Source organism: Temnothorax longispinosus, chromosome 5 (assembly GCF_030848805.1).
Source record: "Temnothorax longispinosus isolate EJ_2023e chromosome 5, Tlon_JGU_v1, whole genome shotgun sequence".
Taxonomy (NCBI): Eukaryota; Metazoa; Arthropoda; class Insecta; order Hymenoptera; family Formicidae; genus Temnothorax; species Temnothorax longispinosus.
This window is the reverse complement of record NC_092362.1, coordinates 5226857-5246180: the sequence shown is the minus strand read 5'-3', so window position 1 is coordinate 5246180 and position 19324 is coordinate 5226857. Positions and strand designations below refer to the sequence as shown.

General features: G+C 36.3%; 1 protein-coding gene across 6 annotated transcripts in view; it reads left to right on the top strand.

Annotated features, from left to right (window-relative positions):
* Dop2r (dopamine D2-like receptor) overlaps positions 1 to 14507 on the top strand; it is a 212164-nt gene extending 197657 nt beyond the window's left edge. The window contains exons 6-9 of one of the 6 annotated variants that reach the window (XR_011732287.1): positions 2026 to 2220; positions 5470 to 5957; positions 7057 to 7388; positions 10365 to 14507. Coding sequence is in view for 4 of the 6 variants with exons in the window: in XM_071779692.1 (XP_071635793.1) it covers positions 2026 to 2220; positions 5470 to 5957; positions 7057 to 7265 (892 nt within the window). In the remaining 2 variants the exon portion in view is untranslated. Of the gene's footprint in view, positions 1 to 2025; positions 2221 to 5469; positions 5958 to 7056 lie in introns of all 6 variants that reach the window. The other 5 variants (XR_011732286.1, XM_071779694.1, XM_071779693.1 and 2 more) reach the window with 5 other exon arrangements.
* The last annotated feature ends 4817 nt before the right edge of the window (positions 14508 to 19324 follow it).

The following is a 19324-nucleotide window of genomic DNA, read 5'->3' as shown; positions in this document are numbered from 1 at the left end:
ATGCGTTCTCGGAAAATTGATAATTGCTTTTGGTTTAACTTTGACGGAGATCACATTTACAATGACGCATGACGCATGACGGCGGCGCGGGCGGACGAATAAATTAAACTTAGGTGTTTACAGTTACAGTCGCAATTTGGTAACTTCATCCGCATTTTGATATCTCTCTAGGGTGCAATGTATCCAACATAATCTGGCGTTCCGGTTAATCCGCCCACATGCATCCACGCTGGCCACGTTATCCCTTTATCAACTTTGTTATCGCGCGGACCGAGGTTCGGTCGAAAGCACCGAAATTTTGATATTTATCTTGGCAATCTAATGCACGAATGTTTAGGTCGGCGATCAGTACAATTAATAAAATTATTCCTCGTGATGACATATATAAAGCCGCGAAATTGCTTGCGTTGAGATTAAAGAGATAAACGAGATAAGGATGATAGGAAGAACATCGGTTTAAATTAAGATTATATTTATCCAAAAGCATGATGATATTTTCTCTCATATATGAAATTTTTCTCTTTATAAGATAATACGTACATGTGTGAGATAATTTTAATTAAATTAAATGCGTTTAAAATATTTTTTAGTAAAACAAATGTCAGCAGTGAAATTGTGACTGTTATTTATTTTTTATATTTTTATAATATAAAAATAAATAAATATGTACACATATTTGTTTTTTAATATAGATATATATATTGTGAAATATTTTTACTAGATACATTTAAATTTAATAGATTAATATATTATTTTAAATTTAAAGCTCACGTAATTATAGACTTTTTATTATAATTTCTTAAAATTGATTCTTAACCGTGAAAATTAATTTTCTCACGTAAGAATTTTTCTCCATTGCGGAAAATTTACGTATGTTCGGATTGTGCTTTATTGTGTACAGAGATGTGCATGTGAAAATGCTGCGTCATGCTTTGAATAGACGATTTTTGAATGGTACTGTCGGAGCATATCGCGGATACTATCACTTCGAAGTTCAATAATACAAAATTTAACAGCCGAGCTTCCAATTTGCGCATAGGTGACGTGTTAATGAAGCTTATGGCAGCTCAAGTCGCGGTCTCCTTCGGCGAATATATGAATTATTTTGCAATGCAAAACGAGTTTTGCGCAGTTCAAGGAAATTAAACATAGTAACGCAATTCTATATTATCCAAGCAGACGAAGTTTTGATATAATGCCATTTAGAGAATATTCAACTTTTCAGAAAACTCGCAAATTTTGGATATTGTGTGGGAGATTGAAAAATTTATAGCAAATCCGGTTGAATTAATTAGCATGTTAAAAGCTTATTACATACACAAATTAACGTAATGGTTTTATATTCGATAAAAGCTGTAACTTATATTAAATGAAATGCTCGACATAAATTATTACATTGACAGAATTGTATGTTGGACATGTTATCGATCAAAACGCAAGTATATACATTTATGGTTAGATAAATTAACGTGTAACAGACTTTAATTTGCACCAGCGCGCATCAATCAAAATCCATTTATTTTCTTTTTCGCTCCCTTCCACACACACATATACACACACACACACTCTCTCTCTCTTCCTTTTTTCTCTCTTTCGCCATCCTTTCTTCCTTGCCTTTTTTCTAAATTTTGAATATTTATATGATTAAATATGTTGCTTTTTTGATACATATAGTGAACTTTTAAATGCTAATACAAAAATATATAAGAATGGAAGAATGGATATTTATTTAATTACGTATTTTTTACATTCAAAATTAAAGAGAAAAGATTGTGATTTACCACGATTTGGACTTGATCGCTGTGTCGTAACAAATTAAAGACTCGTTTGAGATCTCGATCGTAAAAAGGAAACAGCGACGCTCTGTCACTGAGGATCTTGCAGGTGCTGTGAAAAAGCGTGTCGTCGCTTTGTGCATGATAGATACGCTACTTGCTGGATTAACGCTGGGGGATGCCGGATAAACAAGGAAGTGCATGATAGGTGTAGAGGCTTTTCTAGAGGCTTTTGACTAAGATCACGTAGTGGGTATTCTGTGGCAAGGTTCGCGGAAACGGCGCTGGGGGCGGCCGCCCTGGTGGCACCTGGGATCGAGGAACCGACAAACACCGCTTCCGGCAGCAACGAGGACGAGGATGAGACGCCCCTCGATCCCGTCGTCGTCATCTCCAATGACAAGAGCACGGAATTCTTTTTAGCCACGGTCGTCGAGGAAGCAGCGTAAGAATTTCATCATATCTTCTTATCACTCGTTCCTCCTCTCCCCCCGTCGCGCGCCCCGCGAACGGAAGGAAGATGTCGGAATTTTCTTTCAACGATATCGGATCGCATTGTCATGACGTTGTGCGACGGGTCTCGTCACATCGACCTTCAATGCGAAAAGCCGTACGAATACGTCGTCTCTGAAACGGTTACTGTCTTTCAAAACCGTCGTTCAGTTTGAAATGTATACTTACCTCTTTGCGATGACAGATACGATATGAAGTCGAGTGAAAAAGTCAAAGAGGATCTTGCGAGGTCTTTCGTAAAATATATATATATTTGGTTCGGGATATGTAAGTTATGTTGCGTTCACGCTTGATATCAACTATTCGCCCCGATTACTGGGACGAATAACGGTATAAGCTATATAGTAAATATTTAATGCATCAATTTTTATACGAGATTATTTTAAGATAATATAAAATTCTACAATTTTATTTGCTGCTTAATTAAAAGAGGAATATTTCGTTGAAATATAATGGCGTTTTTATATTTAAGTACTTAATACAGATGATAAGCACCCTCAATAAAGCGTATTGAATAAATTATAAAATTAAGTTTATTTTATGTGTATCGCGGAGGAAATGCTCTGGAATTAACTTATAAAACGACTTATATGAATAAGGGCACTGTATAACCAAGATATACCTGTACAACTTCTCTTTCCATCTGCTTTTGCTGAGCTCCGAGAGATGAAACGAATGGTTAAAAAGTCTGGGCGGATGTCTGAAAGGCAAAAGAGATGATTATACGATATTCTGTATTGTAGAAAAATGGAAAAATTTTCGCGTTTCTTTTTATTACGCGCCGCTCGAAATGATCTGATCTGAGGTTCTTCGCATCGTTATTATACAGAGAAAAGTACGTAACGCGAAATTGAAAGAGGACTAAAAGAATTGATTAATGATGATTAAATTAAATTTCCTTTGTGTAATTTGACCTACATATTTAGAAGAAATTCCATCGAACCACCCCATAAACTTTTCGCGGATGCCACACTACTATTTTCTTAACGTTGTATAATAAATGAGACTTGAAATTTCAATTAGTTGACAAGAGACACGAAAGATAAAAAGCAACTGTTAAATAAAGTAGTAAAAATGAAACAACACGAGCACGTTAGGTAGCTACAATTATTTTACTACTCTTTCTGAAGATTTCCAAGCGACACGAAAAGGCTTTGAGTCAATCAAAAGTTTCGACCTGCCGGTTAATTGGCCAATTGGGAGTCTTCAATTAAGAGGATATTACTTCTGCCTCGCGTGTCGCAAAGTTTGCGGGTTTTTATCCCTTTTGTTCCGAGTCCTCTTCAGATTATCGGTAACGTGAGAATAATTGCGGATTCTTTTCGACTAAGCAGTGATTACTGTTTCGGACTGTCCTTGCTCTTTTAAAATATGATAATATACCTTTAGTAGCGAAATATATGTATTTTTTCATCAAATTACGAGAATTATCTTCAATTTTATATACCTAAAATAATCTCTCTCCGAGTGTTGTTTATAAAGCAATCCAATTGTGAGATAAAGTTTTACGTTTTTCAAATTAAAAATGGTCCTTAAATATCGTAGTAAATCATTTTTTATTAAATTGATTTTTTTGTTCTTTGAAATGAAATTTTTTGTTCATTTTATCACTTTTTGAAAGCTTTCTTTCGGTAATTCGTCTCGAACGGATAAAGAGGCGAAGACAATTCAGGGCGATGTTGGAAATTCGCTCGATCGGAAAACTCGGACAGGAAGGCACGTCGATATTCGGGACGGCTGACAAGTTGAACGCTCGAAAGTTCGTGCGCGTTGGACGATGAAGCAAAACAAGAAAAAATTCGCAGATCGAGGGAAAGAGAGTGAAGGGAAGCACGGCAGGCCGAGCGGCGAAAAGCCGATGATCTCGTAATTATTTTCTTCGTTCTCTCGACAATCGCGGTACAGTGGGGGCCAATCGGAGCTGTGCGAGATTTCGCATACTCTCTCCCTCTTCCTCTCTCTCTCTCCATCTATTTCCAAAACTCTATTCAAAGCTCGCGCACAGTACTCGTTTAACGGAAACTCGTCGCTCCGATAGTAATCCGGAAGTTCGCGAGCTAATCGCGATGGGGTGGTCTCTTTGTACCGGCGTTCCGCGAACAATTTGCATCTAACCGCTCGCGTTACCTTTGAAAATGGGCCAATCAACTCCGCGCGCATGGACATTTCACGGTTATTAATTAGTGTGTATTTTCAGCGCTCGAGCGATAGTATCGCATATTTCGGCAAGCGTGGAACTTCGCGTTGAATCGTTACGAGAGATTTTGCATGGGATACGATTTAGAAATGAACAAAAACTTTGACAATCACATTCCTATTTTTAGTTATGGTTTTAAAAAATTATATAAAAGGGAAAAGAAGAAATTTAACGTAAGCTTTGATGGAAAACAAGTTGTATGTGGTGCATTATCTTAATATTATATTTAAACGATGATATATTAAAATTCAGTAAAGTACGTAGATTATATGATAAATGGACATTAAAAATATTCTTTTATATATAATATAGTAAATTGGATCTCGCTGTATATTTGTTTAGGATATTTGTTTTCTGTATCCTTGCCTCTGAAGGATGTAAGACCTCCTTGTCATTTGCATGCATATTCATAAATACTGTCTCCTAATTCAGATAGTAATCTGTTACCGTCTCATTAGTTAGATTCCCTGTAACGTTTTTTTTTTAAGTATTTTATTATGTTATCATTTTACCATACAACACCAGCCAACGTAATAATGTCTCATTGTCAAAAATATATAAGAACGCAAAAGATCTTAAATGCGTAGTATATAAACATAAAAAAATAATGTATGTCCATAATTATTAATAAATAATATAATCAAAACTAAAAAATTTAGAATACATGAAAATGTCGCATCAAAATTTAAATGCAAGATTTTGAGATTATAATACAGATATGCATAAAAATGAAGATTTTGTATAATCGTCCTGAGTGTACAAACATAATCACGCGTTTTGCAATAATGAGAAAACAGTAATATATGATATCAAATGAGATTTCTAAAAACTATCTTTATTTCTGTATTGTGTAACTTTTGCGTTATTATCACGAGATCCCGAACTCCTTAATCCTCGAAAACCAGACTTAAAATTGGTAGTGTGGATTTTAAACTCTAACGTGAAGCGGATGAGTGCCGGGTCTTTCTGACACTCGAATGGTAGTTGTCGTTTCAGCGCGGTGGCACAGGCCCAGCTGACCGGAGCACCACACGTGCAGCGGCAAGACTCCAGCGGATACGACGTCGCGGCGAGCAGCACGATGATCCACGAGCCGCTCGAGACGAATTCGAGTCCGAGCCCGAATCCGCGGGTCACGTCGGGCCCGCCGTCCTCGTCGACTTCGTCGTCGCCCCCGCCAACGCGAGGCGCAACCAGCGTGTCCTCGGCCACGCAGACGAAGAGGAACGGTAACAACGGCGGCGCGAACAAGCAGGAGCTGAAGCGGCTGAAGAGCGCCGGCTCGCTCCTGCCGCTGCAGCTCGCGAGAACACCCAGCGTGCTGTCGTCCACCTGCAAGAAGGACCGGAAGAACGCGTCGGCTGGGTCAAGGTTCACGATATACAAGGCCAATAAGGCTAGTAAAAAGAAGAGAGAAAAGAGCTCAGCCAAGAAGGAGCGCAAGGCCACGAAGACTCTGGCGATCGTGTTAGGTAGGTTGCTCGCGTGCCGCTGCATTGATAAGTAGCTCGATCCGTCTCGCATCTATTATTGATGAGGCTCGCGAGTTAGAAGCAAGAACGAGCTGCGATACTGGAAATGGATCACCATCTCCAGTATATGTATATGTGAAAGTCTGAACATGGCTAGGCGAATAAGCGAGTGGTTTAAGAAAAACATCGAACGATCAGGAGATTAGTTATATGTCCGGCATGACGATTCGATCGGATCGAACAATTTATCTTTGTAACTCTTTCTCGCGAGCAATAAATAAGCGGCAATAAATCGATACGAAACTGCTATCTTTACTGCTCGAAATGTGGATTTACTTGAACTTTGATCAAAACTTTGAAATCAATATGAAGAGATATTGTGAAGCATGCCGCGTATTACAGAGAAAAAAAGCTTTAAATCCTCTTCACCAACACGAAAATCTCGGTATTCAGAAGCTCTTAAGTTTGTCTCAAATCTATTTTAAATAAAGTCTACTGTAAGGTTGGATGAAAGAGTAGAGAGGATTATTAGATAGATAGTTTGTATTTTGAAACAAATATTTCTGATATATAAGATATCAAAGGATAACAGATACTGAAAGTTTCTGGGGTCCTTGGTGTGTCAAAATCATTAACAGAATGTATTTTGCATACCAAGTGCTGAAGCTCAAAAGTACTCGCTTTATACGAAAACAATAATGGTTAATTTAGAACGCATGTATTTCATAATTCCTACAATAAATATGCATTATTAATAAGAAATAAAAAAAATAGAAAGATGAATCAAATTTGCATTTATACAACATTGCATTTTAGTGCATTATCGTTATTGTATGTTTAAACTCTCCGACTATTCTACCTAAATTAATAATTAAAATGAATATAGCTTCTATATGTATAAGTAATATTTCTTTTTTAAATATTTTTTTACAATTTAAAAAATATATAAAGCATTTATTGAGATATCGTTATAATTAAAATTAAATTAAAATGTTAAAAATTAAGAATAATCGTTAGGTGTTGTGTTATATTTCTTGAAACATAGAAATCATCAATCTTGCTAACGCAATCACTTTGATTAATATAATAAATGTCACAGGTGTCTTTCTAATATGCTGGGTGCCCTTCTTCACTTGCAACATCATGGACGCAATTTGCACGAAGCTGACAGGGGCTTGTCAACCTGGTGTTACAGCCTTCATCGTCACTTCCTGGTTGGGCTACATGAATAGTTTCGTGAATCCCGTAATATACACTGTGTTCAACCCCGAATTCCGTAAGGCCTTCCGCAAGCTGATCAGCGTATAAGCGAGCGATTTACCTGCTTCCATCGCTGAAGAAGAGATACAGGACAGCAAACGTAATTCGGTGTGAATCGTCGTATTTGTGATGTAACAACAAGACTGTAGGCTCTCGGCAAACTTGCAACAGGTACTGTTGTTCTTGTATTTGGAACCTCAGCAGCTGCGTTTGCCTATCGGTTTTCCGGGTTTTCGCGTTCTATTGCGTGTCAATCGTTTTCCAAGTGAATGAGAAAAGTTGAGTCTCACAAAACATTTCCCATTTTCTACTTAGGAAATACGGTCCGCGACACGGAAAAAAAAGACAAAGGCATTATTTCTGATGAATATACAAGCAAATGCATTCGATGAAAATAATTTATGAAGATTACAAAAGAATAATAAAACAAAAGGAAATAAAAATAATATCTCTATTTAACGAAATTTTGTGTGTGTACGTAAAATATTTAAATATTAAAAATATTTTTTTCTCAAATTCACGACACTCAAGATAAATAATTGTACAAAATACTGTTAAAATTATTACTCATTGATTATTACGTATCTATGATGGAAAGTGAAGAAGATATTTCTTCACTTGGATAAAATTGACACGCGATCAGACAGCGAAAATTGTTCGCTGGTAAATTCGTTGTTATCGAATGCAGCAACGATTCTTCGCATCCATACGCGTGAAAATCGTGCACTGTGATATCGAACTATCGTGGCATGACACGCGCTATTGGGTGGAGGACACACATGTACACGTGCGCTAGAATTCACGTGCACGAACGTTGGAGTTGAATTCTCGCACGGATAGCTCAAGTAATTGCTAAGTAAGGCTTTGCGAAGCAAAAGCAAATACTCCGCGTCGATCAACCGCGCGGTATCGCGCAAATTAGCAGGAAATTTAGGTAATCTGTACAAATCACACGCGGCGAGCGTTTACGAGGCCCCGAAGGACTCATTAGGTTAGTCAACCTTCTGTGTTGAGGTGTAATAATCGCGTGTTCGCAAGGGCGGTTACACCCCTGGAAGATAATTTAAGTTCGCGAAAGCAGGTAATAATGGGATTTGAGAAGGAGGGAGAGAGGGGGGGAAGCGCGGAGGGTTAAAGTTGTTAGAGGTGTATTTATTATGCGAGCATATATTACTATACGTCTTCATCTGGATGATTAAGTACGCCGTGACAGTATTAACATAGGATATAAGTTATAGCAATATTTTTTCGCTCAAAGCAAAAGCAACCGTGACCGCCGTTTGTACGACGATAGAATCATGCTATGCACACTCGCGTGTCGCAGTGTAATTATATGTATTTATACTTCGATACACATAGAGAAAGAGAGAGAGTGAAAGAAAGAGGGGAAAAAATGTGAGAGAAAAAGAGAGAGAAAGATATACATATATATTATACATATATTACATAAATAAATTTACGTCCTTTCACGATATACAGGGTGACACCAAGTACGGGGCAGAAGCTTTAGGACAACATGGAAGAAGCTTAACTTTTGGGAACAGTGTATCTTGGAAACACTAGCTCGAACTCTCTTTAATGAGTTACTCATGTTATCGAACGCCGGTGAATATAATTATTTCTGAGTTATCAAGATACTAATTAAAGCCCGTGCATCGAGAATAAGATATTTTTCTGAACGTGAGAATATTTAGGAGAGAAATGGTTGATGGAAGCTTTTGGAATTGTAATCTTTATTTCTGGGAAAACGTACGTTTTTCCAAGAATAAATATAAATTCGCTATTAAATCGAGAGAGGAAGAGTTTTTGGTATTTTGAAAAATTTGAAATTCTTAGTCCCTCGATATTTATATGGACGAGTTTCTCAGGGTTTCTCAATTTAGCGCCTCATCATCTTGCATTGATCTCCTATTATAATAGCAATTTGTTCAGTTTACTTACTTTTACTTTGTTGAAGTTACCGAACGATTATTAACTTGCAATACATGTCTTTTTAACGCAGTAACAATTAAACGCTTTATGAAGGTGGATAGTGATTCAATAACAATCAAACTACGGCAGCACAAATTTCTTAAAATCAAATTGTATAAGCAAACATATATATTTTACAAGATATATGCAGAGTTTATGAATATACTGATAAGATGCAGGCAAGTTCACACTTATATGAAGTACTTCCTTACCAACATTATGCCTATTTTTATTTTTATTTATTAATTTCGAATATTTAATGAAGCTTATATGTCTCGAATATCTTATTACGAGTGTTGGGTTCTTCTAAATTGTGAAAAGAATTTCGTGTTACATTATGTCATTTATCTGCAAAATGTTTATGTAGTAAGCAAACGGATACATAAATAATAAACGGAGCGTGAGAACGTGCAGGGATTGAGAACTCCTGATATATATATATATTATTTTACGATTTTGCCGTGACGCATACACACACGCACATACATGCAGGTTTGACTTGCGAGCAATCGTACAGGTTCGATCGAACGGCGAAATTCCGGAACTTGCTCCGACCGCTTCGGCGCGCTTTGATACGTAGGATTTGTCGCGATATTCCGATACCAATGCCACTAGTTACGAACCGTATGAATAATCAGGTAGACTTGGAACAATGACGACAGCGTACACGAAGATCGGAAACACAGTTCTCGGTTTCACGGCTCGATCGAGCGCAAAAGCGCAACATCGGGATTTACTGGCTCGCGACGTATAAATGCAAACTATTGCAGAGTATCGATTCCTCTAAAAGCGTAGAGATACAATACGGGTGAAATTAATATACCTTACAAGGGAATAAAAGAATAAAAATTAAATAGAAGAAAATTAAATCTAGTAAATGGAAAATATGAAATAAAAGAGAAACAGTTGGTGAGAGAAGTTCGTTATCGAGTTTCGTGTTACGTTCAGAAGATTTCAGACGGAAGTTGTGCCGAGCTTCTCGCGATACTGTGTACGTACGTGTCCTAAGTTTCGACGGTCTTTCACGTCTTTGTTTCGCGGTCAAGCGTGAAATTCATCGTGACCGAATTTTCAAACATATCAAGTACGAGTACGCGGTGCAATAGCTGCCTACGAATCAATCAACTGAGCGAATTACTGCTCTACACTGCATTATTTTTTTTTCTTTTTCTCGAGGTGATCAATGCGGCTGTGTATACTCCTCAAGACTTTTCCGTCGAGCTGCGAGACGATGCGGATCAACGATCCACGCTGTACTTTCATCAAAATCAACCGTGGAGCATCGTTTAACAGGACTGCGACTGCTTGGACGAAAGAGAGTGAAAGTTTCTCTGAAGTACTTAATTAATTTTTCTCGTTTAGTACCGTTTAACAACCTAGTTAACGATCTCACTAAGAAAGAATATACGTTTATCATTTTTTATACGAGTTATGGCACGAGACGTTATCGCGTTTCTTGATGATAATATGTAAACGTTTTATATTTCAGATATATTCGATATTGTCGTGATTTTTATAGATATGCATATTAATACCTAAATCTTAATAATATTTAGTAACAACTTTGAATTTTAAAGGGTTATAATACAATACACATTACGGCGTCTTGATGCAAAAGAGTTATACTGTAAGTATAATATTTTCACGTTTTATTTGTTTAATATCGGTGGGAGTCTATATTAGAACAACAGGAATTAAAACCAGTACGATCTCTCAAGACTTCACATTTATATATTTATGCGTAACAAAATAGAAATTCGCAGATTTAGCATAAAATACATTTCTCCATTTCTATTGCGTGAGAAATTAAACTTGTCGAATTCAATTTGGGAGAAAAAGACAAACATATCCGCATGTCGGGCCTTTACGACCCGAGGGAGACGCGCGCAGAAACGCAGAATACGATCTATGTTCTGTGTTTGATTAATCCATGTAGAGGTTCACGACTTTCCTCGCAATCGCGAAGTTCAGGTTTCAACTAATATTTGATCGACGTAATGTGAGCATCTCAAATCACGTTCACGTCGAAATGCAATGGTTTCATCGGATTTCAAATATAAGCGAAGTGATTAGCGCATATCTGGAGGGAGCATGTATAATATAATTGATCAATTTGGATGATGTTTAAAAGTGATTTGTTTATAAAGCGAATAATGACATTAAATAATATACAATTATAAACTTATGATAAACTCGCGCACAGAGAGAGGGAGAGAGAAATAGAGAAATAGAGAGAGAGAAAGATTAATCTGATGGGAGGAGTATTTTGTAATCCGTTAATATTAAATTGTTAAAGATATAATATTAGATCATCAAGAGATGCGGCAGCGTCTCGATGCCAGGTGCATAAAATCAATCAACCGAACGTGACTGTGTTCATTGCATGAATATCGAGCGCTACCATTACCTTTTTATCGAGGAAGTTTTACGTCAAGCATGCTTTCGATTACATTTCTTCGAAAGTTTCATGATAAAAAAAATCTAACGACGCTTTTCTTGCATGACGTCTAAGTAAGCCCCTGATTGCAGTCGCTCCGAACAAAATTGGCGCTGTCAATTCGGAAATCTCGAGATCTATGCTAAGAGCGATAATTTCGCTTCTGCAGTTTCGCGTGTGCATCGTAAGCGACTTTTATCCCTCCAGCCAGCATTCGCAAGCTCACGGTTTGAAATGTGTTCAGATTTAAAAAATTTGTCGTGTTTGGAATTAAAGTAGAAGAAACTTTGTAGATAATTTTACTTTTCGAAAAGAATGATCGAAATTGGTTAATTTTGTCTAAATTTACTTCTGCTTCTGGAAATCGCTAACAATTAAGACCGTGCAAATTTCTTACTTAGAGTATTACTTTTATCTCAAGATCTTTTCTTTAGTCCAGATGTAAGTTTTTGCACGATCCGGAAGCGTTGCGAGCAAATCATGATATCTCGTTCGTTTCGATGTATGTCACGCGCGTCCGCGTTGTTGCAATAACGTCTACAATCAAAGCTTTTTACTGGGTTTTTTGAATGCTGTACGACGTAGCTTTTAAGCCTCCGATGTATATTTGTAAATATTCTAGACGAATGGTACTGTCAATCCTATGTATATCGTTACGTACAGCTTCGTGTTACATGTGGCGCGGTTTACGACGTCGATCCGATCGAGTTGTTTTAGATAAAACGCAGTTCGCGTACGTTTCATGCCGCGTGAAACTTGGTGCGGTCACTTGCGATAAATGGACACGTGTGCTCCGAGCTTGACAAACGTCCAGCCGCAGAATCGAACGACGTTTGTCGTCATCGGCGAGCTCTTCGCATGATGCTTTTTTGCAAAACGCGAAAAATTGCTTCGTTAGTTTAATTCTACGCGTCATTGTGTCAAATGTTTCGCGACTCCGGGATAATCACGCAACACGGCTTCCCTCTTAATACGCTAATAACGCTCTCCGTTTCGGTGTTTTGTATAATCGGTATGTTTGCCCTGTTTAAAATAATATGCAAACTAATGAAGATTAATGGTAAATTTGTAAAGTCTTCCTGCAAAATAACGTTACGAAGACGAAAATTGTCGCAAGCGGAACCTCTTAAAAATCTCGCGAATTCTGTTTCTTAGAATTCTGCTGTTGCCAGTTTTCCGTTGACTATACTTTTAACTTCTTTCTCCGTGAAACACGGCAACAGCATTTTGGCAATGCGCAAGACAATATCCGCGTTACGATAACGTTTAAAAGTTTCTCGGGGAGAAACACGAGAACGGCTCCGTCGTGGAATGAAATACGGCTTGACGTTGGAAGCGAAGAGAGAGAGACGCCGCGGACTTAAAGCCGCGGCTTTCAATTCGGGGATATAAATCTTTTAATTTATGTAAACCCCCCCTTTTCGAAAGATATAAAACCTACTTAAGTCGCTTCGGTCACAATGAATCCGCGCAAGCCGGCTGTGAAGTTTTAAGTCCTTTTCATAACTCCGTCGGGAAGTTTGTCGACTTTCTCTCTCTCGCTTGTCGACCGATCGTCATCTCTCGACTTATCCCCTGCGGGAAAGCCGCCTCCGTCTCGTCTTCACCTTCCGTAGATCGCGCCATGTGCCACTTAACGTCGTTGTTAAAGGGTAAGGAGACTTCCGGACGAAGTCGATCGCTTCTTAATTAGCGAAGTTCGCACGCTCTGCTTTCCATATCGCTAACGAAGCGCAGAGGACAAGTATGGCGCATATTCCAGCGCGATCCCCGCGAAATCCTTGCATTTCCATAGTCGATCTCGAGAGCCATATTCTCATCCCCGTGTTGCGTCTTCGCGTTTAGCACTGTAACTAAGTGGCTGTCTGATCCCGAAGTCTCATCCTCAGAGGCCAATTAATAAAATGAAGACGCGTATCAGGTGGCTACATTCAGTGCTAAATGCATGATGAAGATACGGGTCCCACAATCTGACGATTTAGATTATTTAGAAGAATATATGTATAAGCGTGAGATTTAACGGTTCCAGACGAAGATATGACGGGTAGCCAAAAATATATTCGTGCGAGGAGAGAAAGAGTGTGAGAGAGAGAGATAGAACGAAAGGGAGAGCCTAGTCTTCTGTTATATAGCGTGACACTTCGAAAGATGTTAGAAAATTTCTTATAATCCTGAGTAAAATGGCTGTATTTTTCTAACCTGATACTTTCCCCTCTGTACATATATACGCGACACATGTATATGATATGTATCGATAGACACATAACGACACGTGCGTGAAGACGATGTCACAATTTGCGGGGGCAAGTTAACGTAGGCACTGTATATCTGTGTAAATATATGTCTAATTGGGGAAGCATGTTGCGTCTGTTTGTGTGCGTGAGAGAGTACGACGAAGTTTCCCCTGATGATTCCCAATTGAGTGTAAATTACCACAGAAACTTCTTGTTTGCGCGAAACGATCACGTCGGCACGTTGTCTTTCGAGGATGAAAGTGTTGGAATGCTATAACGTTAAAAAAAAGAGAGATATATATATATATATTATACATAGTATATTATACGACGTACGCGCGTATGTTACGCCAATGCGTGAGATCGGATGCTGTGTTTTCCTATGGATTTCTTATTTATTATCACCAATGGTCTATACAGGGCATAGGTTTAAGAAAAGAACCTTTAATTTGCTGAGATTTAATCTGCGAGAAAATAAGAACGTAAAAAAATATTTAAAAAATGCTGTATGTATATTGAAGGCAATACCTATACATACCTAAGAGAGCGTGAAAAATACGCGAAAACACGTTTCACACGCGACATGAACATACATACACACAAAACAGGACAGTTGTTAAAAGTAATAAATTATAGTATAAATTAAAAGTGATCTTATAATTTCTACCTTCGGATCACATCTCTTTTCGCTTCTCTTGGTCATTCCAAGAAGAGCGAGCAAGTACACGGAGAAAATTTTATAGTAAATATTACTATGGTGTCGCACTAGCTGCGGACCATCGAGGAATTTTAAGTTAAATTACTATGTTTATGGTAAAAATTACGTTATTTAATCGTTTTTAAAACAATAATTATAGTATTTTAACTTGAAATTCCTCGATGGTCCGCAGCTAGTGCGACACCATAGTAATATTTACTATAAAATTTTCTCCGTGTAAACAAACGTAAACAATTAAATTTTTAATACAATAAAAATGATTGATTTGGATAAATGTTCGAAGTAGCCTAATTAAATATGCGAGTACGTGCAAGTTTCGTTTCTCCGCAACGTATCTTGCTTATTAATGAATACCGCGTAAAATGACATTGTTATAATGAGTTTCGACAGGGCACGTGTATTAAAATGAGTTGCGATTCTGTTCTCACGCGTGATAAAAGGGCTTCGTAATCGCAACAGTTTCAATTACGATTAAAATAATGAAAAATAACGAAAGAGCGAGGGATCCCGGACGGATCCAATTTGCAAATAAATCGTTTATGCTATCTCCATAAAATGCACGAATGAAGTAATCTAACGTAAGCTGACGGCGGATTATTCACTCTACGGCGCGGAGAAATTCTAGGGATGGAAAATGAGATAAACCTATATATTATTCTCGCCGGAGCATAATTAAGTGTGAAACTTACAACTGACTCCTAGTCAGGCGGCTCGCTGCAAAAAAATAATAGAAGTGACAAATGGATGTGCAATTTACCCAGGTTAAATCGCGAATCGTAAAACAACGACGATACACACAGAGCACACAATTATCCTGCATAATTGCTTGACAACTCGAGTGGAGATGAACTCGGAAAGCAACGCGACAGCGGGATATGAGAACTTCGCCTACGTAGCGAAACTCTGTTTGTTGAAGTTTAATATAAATAATGAATTATATAAGTATATAATTCATTATTTAACTTATATAATTATATACTTATATAATATATTTAATTATTTATTTGAAAGTCAGAGCATTATTATACATTTGTAAAAGAACGATACAGTTTAGAATGAAGAATTGACACTTATATAAGAATATAAATAAAAAATTAACGAGAAGTATAACCAGCAATTTTGAAACATTAGCACGAATCTTAATGATAAAAAATATATAAATTTAATGTGAATAGTAAAAATTTGTTGTTGGTCGTACATCTGGTTTACTTTTTATTTATATTCTCGTGGAAGTCAATTCTTTATTCCAGTCAGATAATTTCCGCCGCTAGATGTGACAACTTTTTTTTTAAGCTATTGCAGCTCGAGTCCACCAATATGTGTGACTACATTGATTCGGTTCAATGCAATCTGCAGTGACAATGGTCGCGGCCAACTACCACGGCCGCCAGGAAAATTCAATCTGCAGCGAAATCGTTTGGTGCCAACTTTTACGGACGTTTGAGAAATAAAAGGTATCTGGGAATTTCGGCCGTTTATACCCGTGTGAGCATCGAGGTACTTGACTGTGTGATGAACAAACGGAGAAGGTATCAAACGAAAATAGACAGATAAATAGTAAAATGAAAGCTAGTAAAATGGGTAGTAAGTGGAGTGAAAACGTTACATTTGTCGTACGTGAAGAGACAGAGCTAAATAATTTTTTGCGTTAACTTTTATTTGTTTTATGTATAAAACACAACTTAATCTGTTCTTGTTCAATGTCTATTTAAAATATTAGCATTTCCTCGAACCTGAAATTAATTATTATATTTAATTTCGTAACATTACAAAACCTTATATATATATATATATATATATATATATATATATATATATATATATAAACTTATAACAAAAAAATTGGCAATATGTATAATTAGGGAAAGACAAGGAATAGATTGAAAGAATAATTTTCTAAATATTACTGGTCACGAATCGCAAATCAACTAATGCAATGGTTTTGGAAAACAATAAACCTTATTGATTTATAATATGTATAATGCAACAGAAAACATTTTTATACCAGATAATATTTAAAACTAATTAATTATTGTGGTGAGTAATTACAAAAGATACATGCCATTTCTATAGGAGTGATACCTTTGATGATTTCGTCTGGTTACAGCAATTATTTTAATTAATTTATATGTAATATTTTGAATGTATGTGTGCATCACATAAAGCAGAGTCTGGAATAGTGATCCTAGATTGCCATTAAAGATGGTATTCAATTCCAATAATAATATTCTACATTTTAGAAAGATATCGCAAGTTTATATCAAGTTATATTAAACATTTTTTATACTACGATATTTATGTAGTAATTATAATTTCTCTAAATAATGAGAACAAGAAACCTCAGTTACTTAAAAACGTTAGAAAAATATACATATATGCAATTTTTAAAGTAATGAGAAAAGTCGCGAAATAAATTACGAAAATATCCAACGAATTATTTTTGCGACGTATTTTCACGTTACATACTACATGTTGTTTATTATTATTTTAAATTTTAATTCGCGTTTCAGGTTCATACTTGAAATTTCATTAAAGTCGATATAAATAAATTTCTATAATTAAATTTAATTAAACTTTGATGAAATTTAATGGGTACTCTAAATATCTCCTAAATTCTGATAGAATTGCATTTAATGTTATGTAATTCAATCTATAAACGACCCGCAAATGTGCGTCATTTCGAACCTACGAGTTGAAATCCGTGCCTGTGTATCCCGTTTCACGTAATTTCAATTAATTTAATTAAATTCTCTTTACTTATATGCACTTCCTCGGAGGACGCTGTGTAAAGATAAACAATGTAAACGTGAGCACGCGCCGCTCGATATTTCAACGAGCACAATTTGTTTTAGTCGACGTCGGGACTTGTTTCATCTTTAATCCCTCGCGATTAATCATATTTACCGACTGCGAAAATAATTGCCGCCGCTGCAAAACAAGCAACGAACCGCGCGCTGCGCGCCTCCTCCTGTCTTCTCTCGGCCGAGATAGAAATTTCTCCGGGTGTAATTAATGTAAATAAGAAACCCAGGTGACTACGCGGACGAGACGCCTCATTTCTCTCTGCCTACCTTTGTTCCTTCTACCTTGCGGCATCGCGGAAAGAGAGCCGGCACCTGCGGCACTCGGCACGCGAAATGGCACTCCGGCCGCGTCTCGCGTTAAATTTTTGAAGGATTTACGAGCAACATTGCGGCCGAACGAAGAGTATGCGGAACATTTTATTTGCGCTCTTGAACAAAGCGGAAAACTTTCATTCTTGGAGAACACACATTTCAACGCCTGGCACTGAAGAAATACAGTTGGCTGATTTTTTTGCGAAAGTAATATCGACGAAGTCGTGCAACGTTATTTAAATATCCTGCACCTTTAGCTATAATTTTCTAGTGTTGCAGTTGCGAAATTTAATATCTGTTATAAAGATAATAAACCATTTCATTATGTAATTACAATGTTTTACTACATCGCAGTATACATTTCAATTTCTTAGAAAAAAATTCTTTGTAAAAAATTAAAATATTTTACAATAAAGTATCATATTTTATGTAACATTTGTGTGTACATAAAATGTGAAAGTTTATGTGTTTATTAAGCCTGATATTATACCGTGATTTTCGATTACTTTCGTGCACATTCGTTATAAGAACGATGATTGACAGATGAATGAAAGAAAGAAAACTCGGAAGCTTTCGCGCTTACATGACAAACGATTTACAAACCGATGTAATATATTTGACACGGAATTTATATAAAATAAAATTTGTTCTAATGTGACAGTGCGATAAACTGGTTTCGCCTTTCGATTAAATGGTCGGAGTTTACGTATGCCAATAGACCAACAGAATTGTCAGGCACGAACGTGTATGATTAACAAAATTGGTTTACTAATTAATATCTCGTGAATACGCGTTCCATATTCATAAGCTTCTACCAACGAACTTCCAACGTTCGATGGCTATTTGCTGAAGCAAATAGACGTACTTCCAAATGATAATTAGGAATCTACGATATACAGAATAGAATATTGAAATTTCCACTTTGAAATATATCTAATATATTTGCTTGTGAATAGTTAATTCATAGAATTATTAATTACATGCTTATTCAATGCATATTTGAAATTTAATAATAATGAAAACTTAAAATATTTTTACAGAGATAAATTTTTATAATAAGGGAACGCTAATATTTTCTTAATTTGTTAGATGTAGAATTTTTGTATGTTTTATATCTTTTCTCGTTTTATCTTTCCATTTATTTAATAATAAATACAAGCTTAAAATTAAATACGAGCATTTGTTAAATGGACCGATGGATATTTGTCGAAAAACACATATTAATTTTTATTATAATTAAAATATCGTAGAATGTGTCTTTTTTATATTTGTAAATTTTTAACTATTTTAACTTGTTATATAAGTTATATATTATTTTAGTTGTATAGTGTAATACGTAATATAAATATCAAAATCAGGTGGATTATTTTAATCCGCGATATTATTAAAATCTTTTATAGATCGTTCTCAAAGGAAATGGATTTGCGTAGAAGAAGTTATTGTTTTACCTGACAATTATACAATGGTCATTCAAATATAAATGGCATTTATGCTCGTAGGGATTGAATTATTCAGTCAATTAAATGGAATAATAAATTAAGCGAGTTAGCGACTGCGCAGCGGAGTGCAGAAATATGTATGCTGACAAACTCCATAGTGTGGTAATTTATTTCTTTTAATAATTGTTCTTT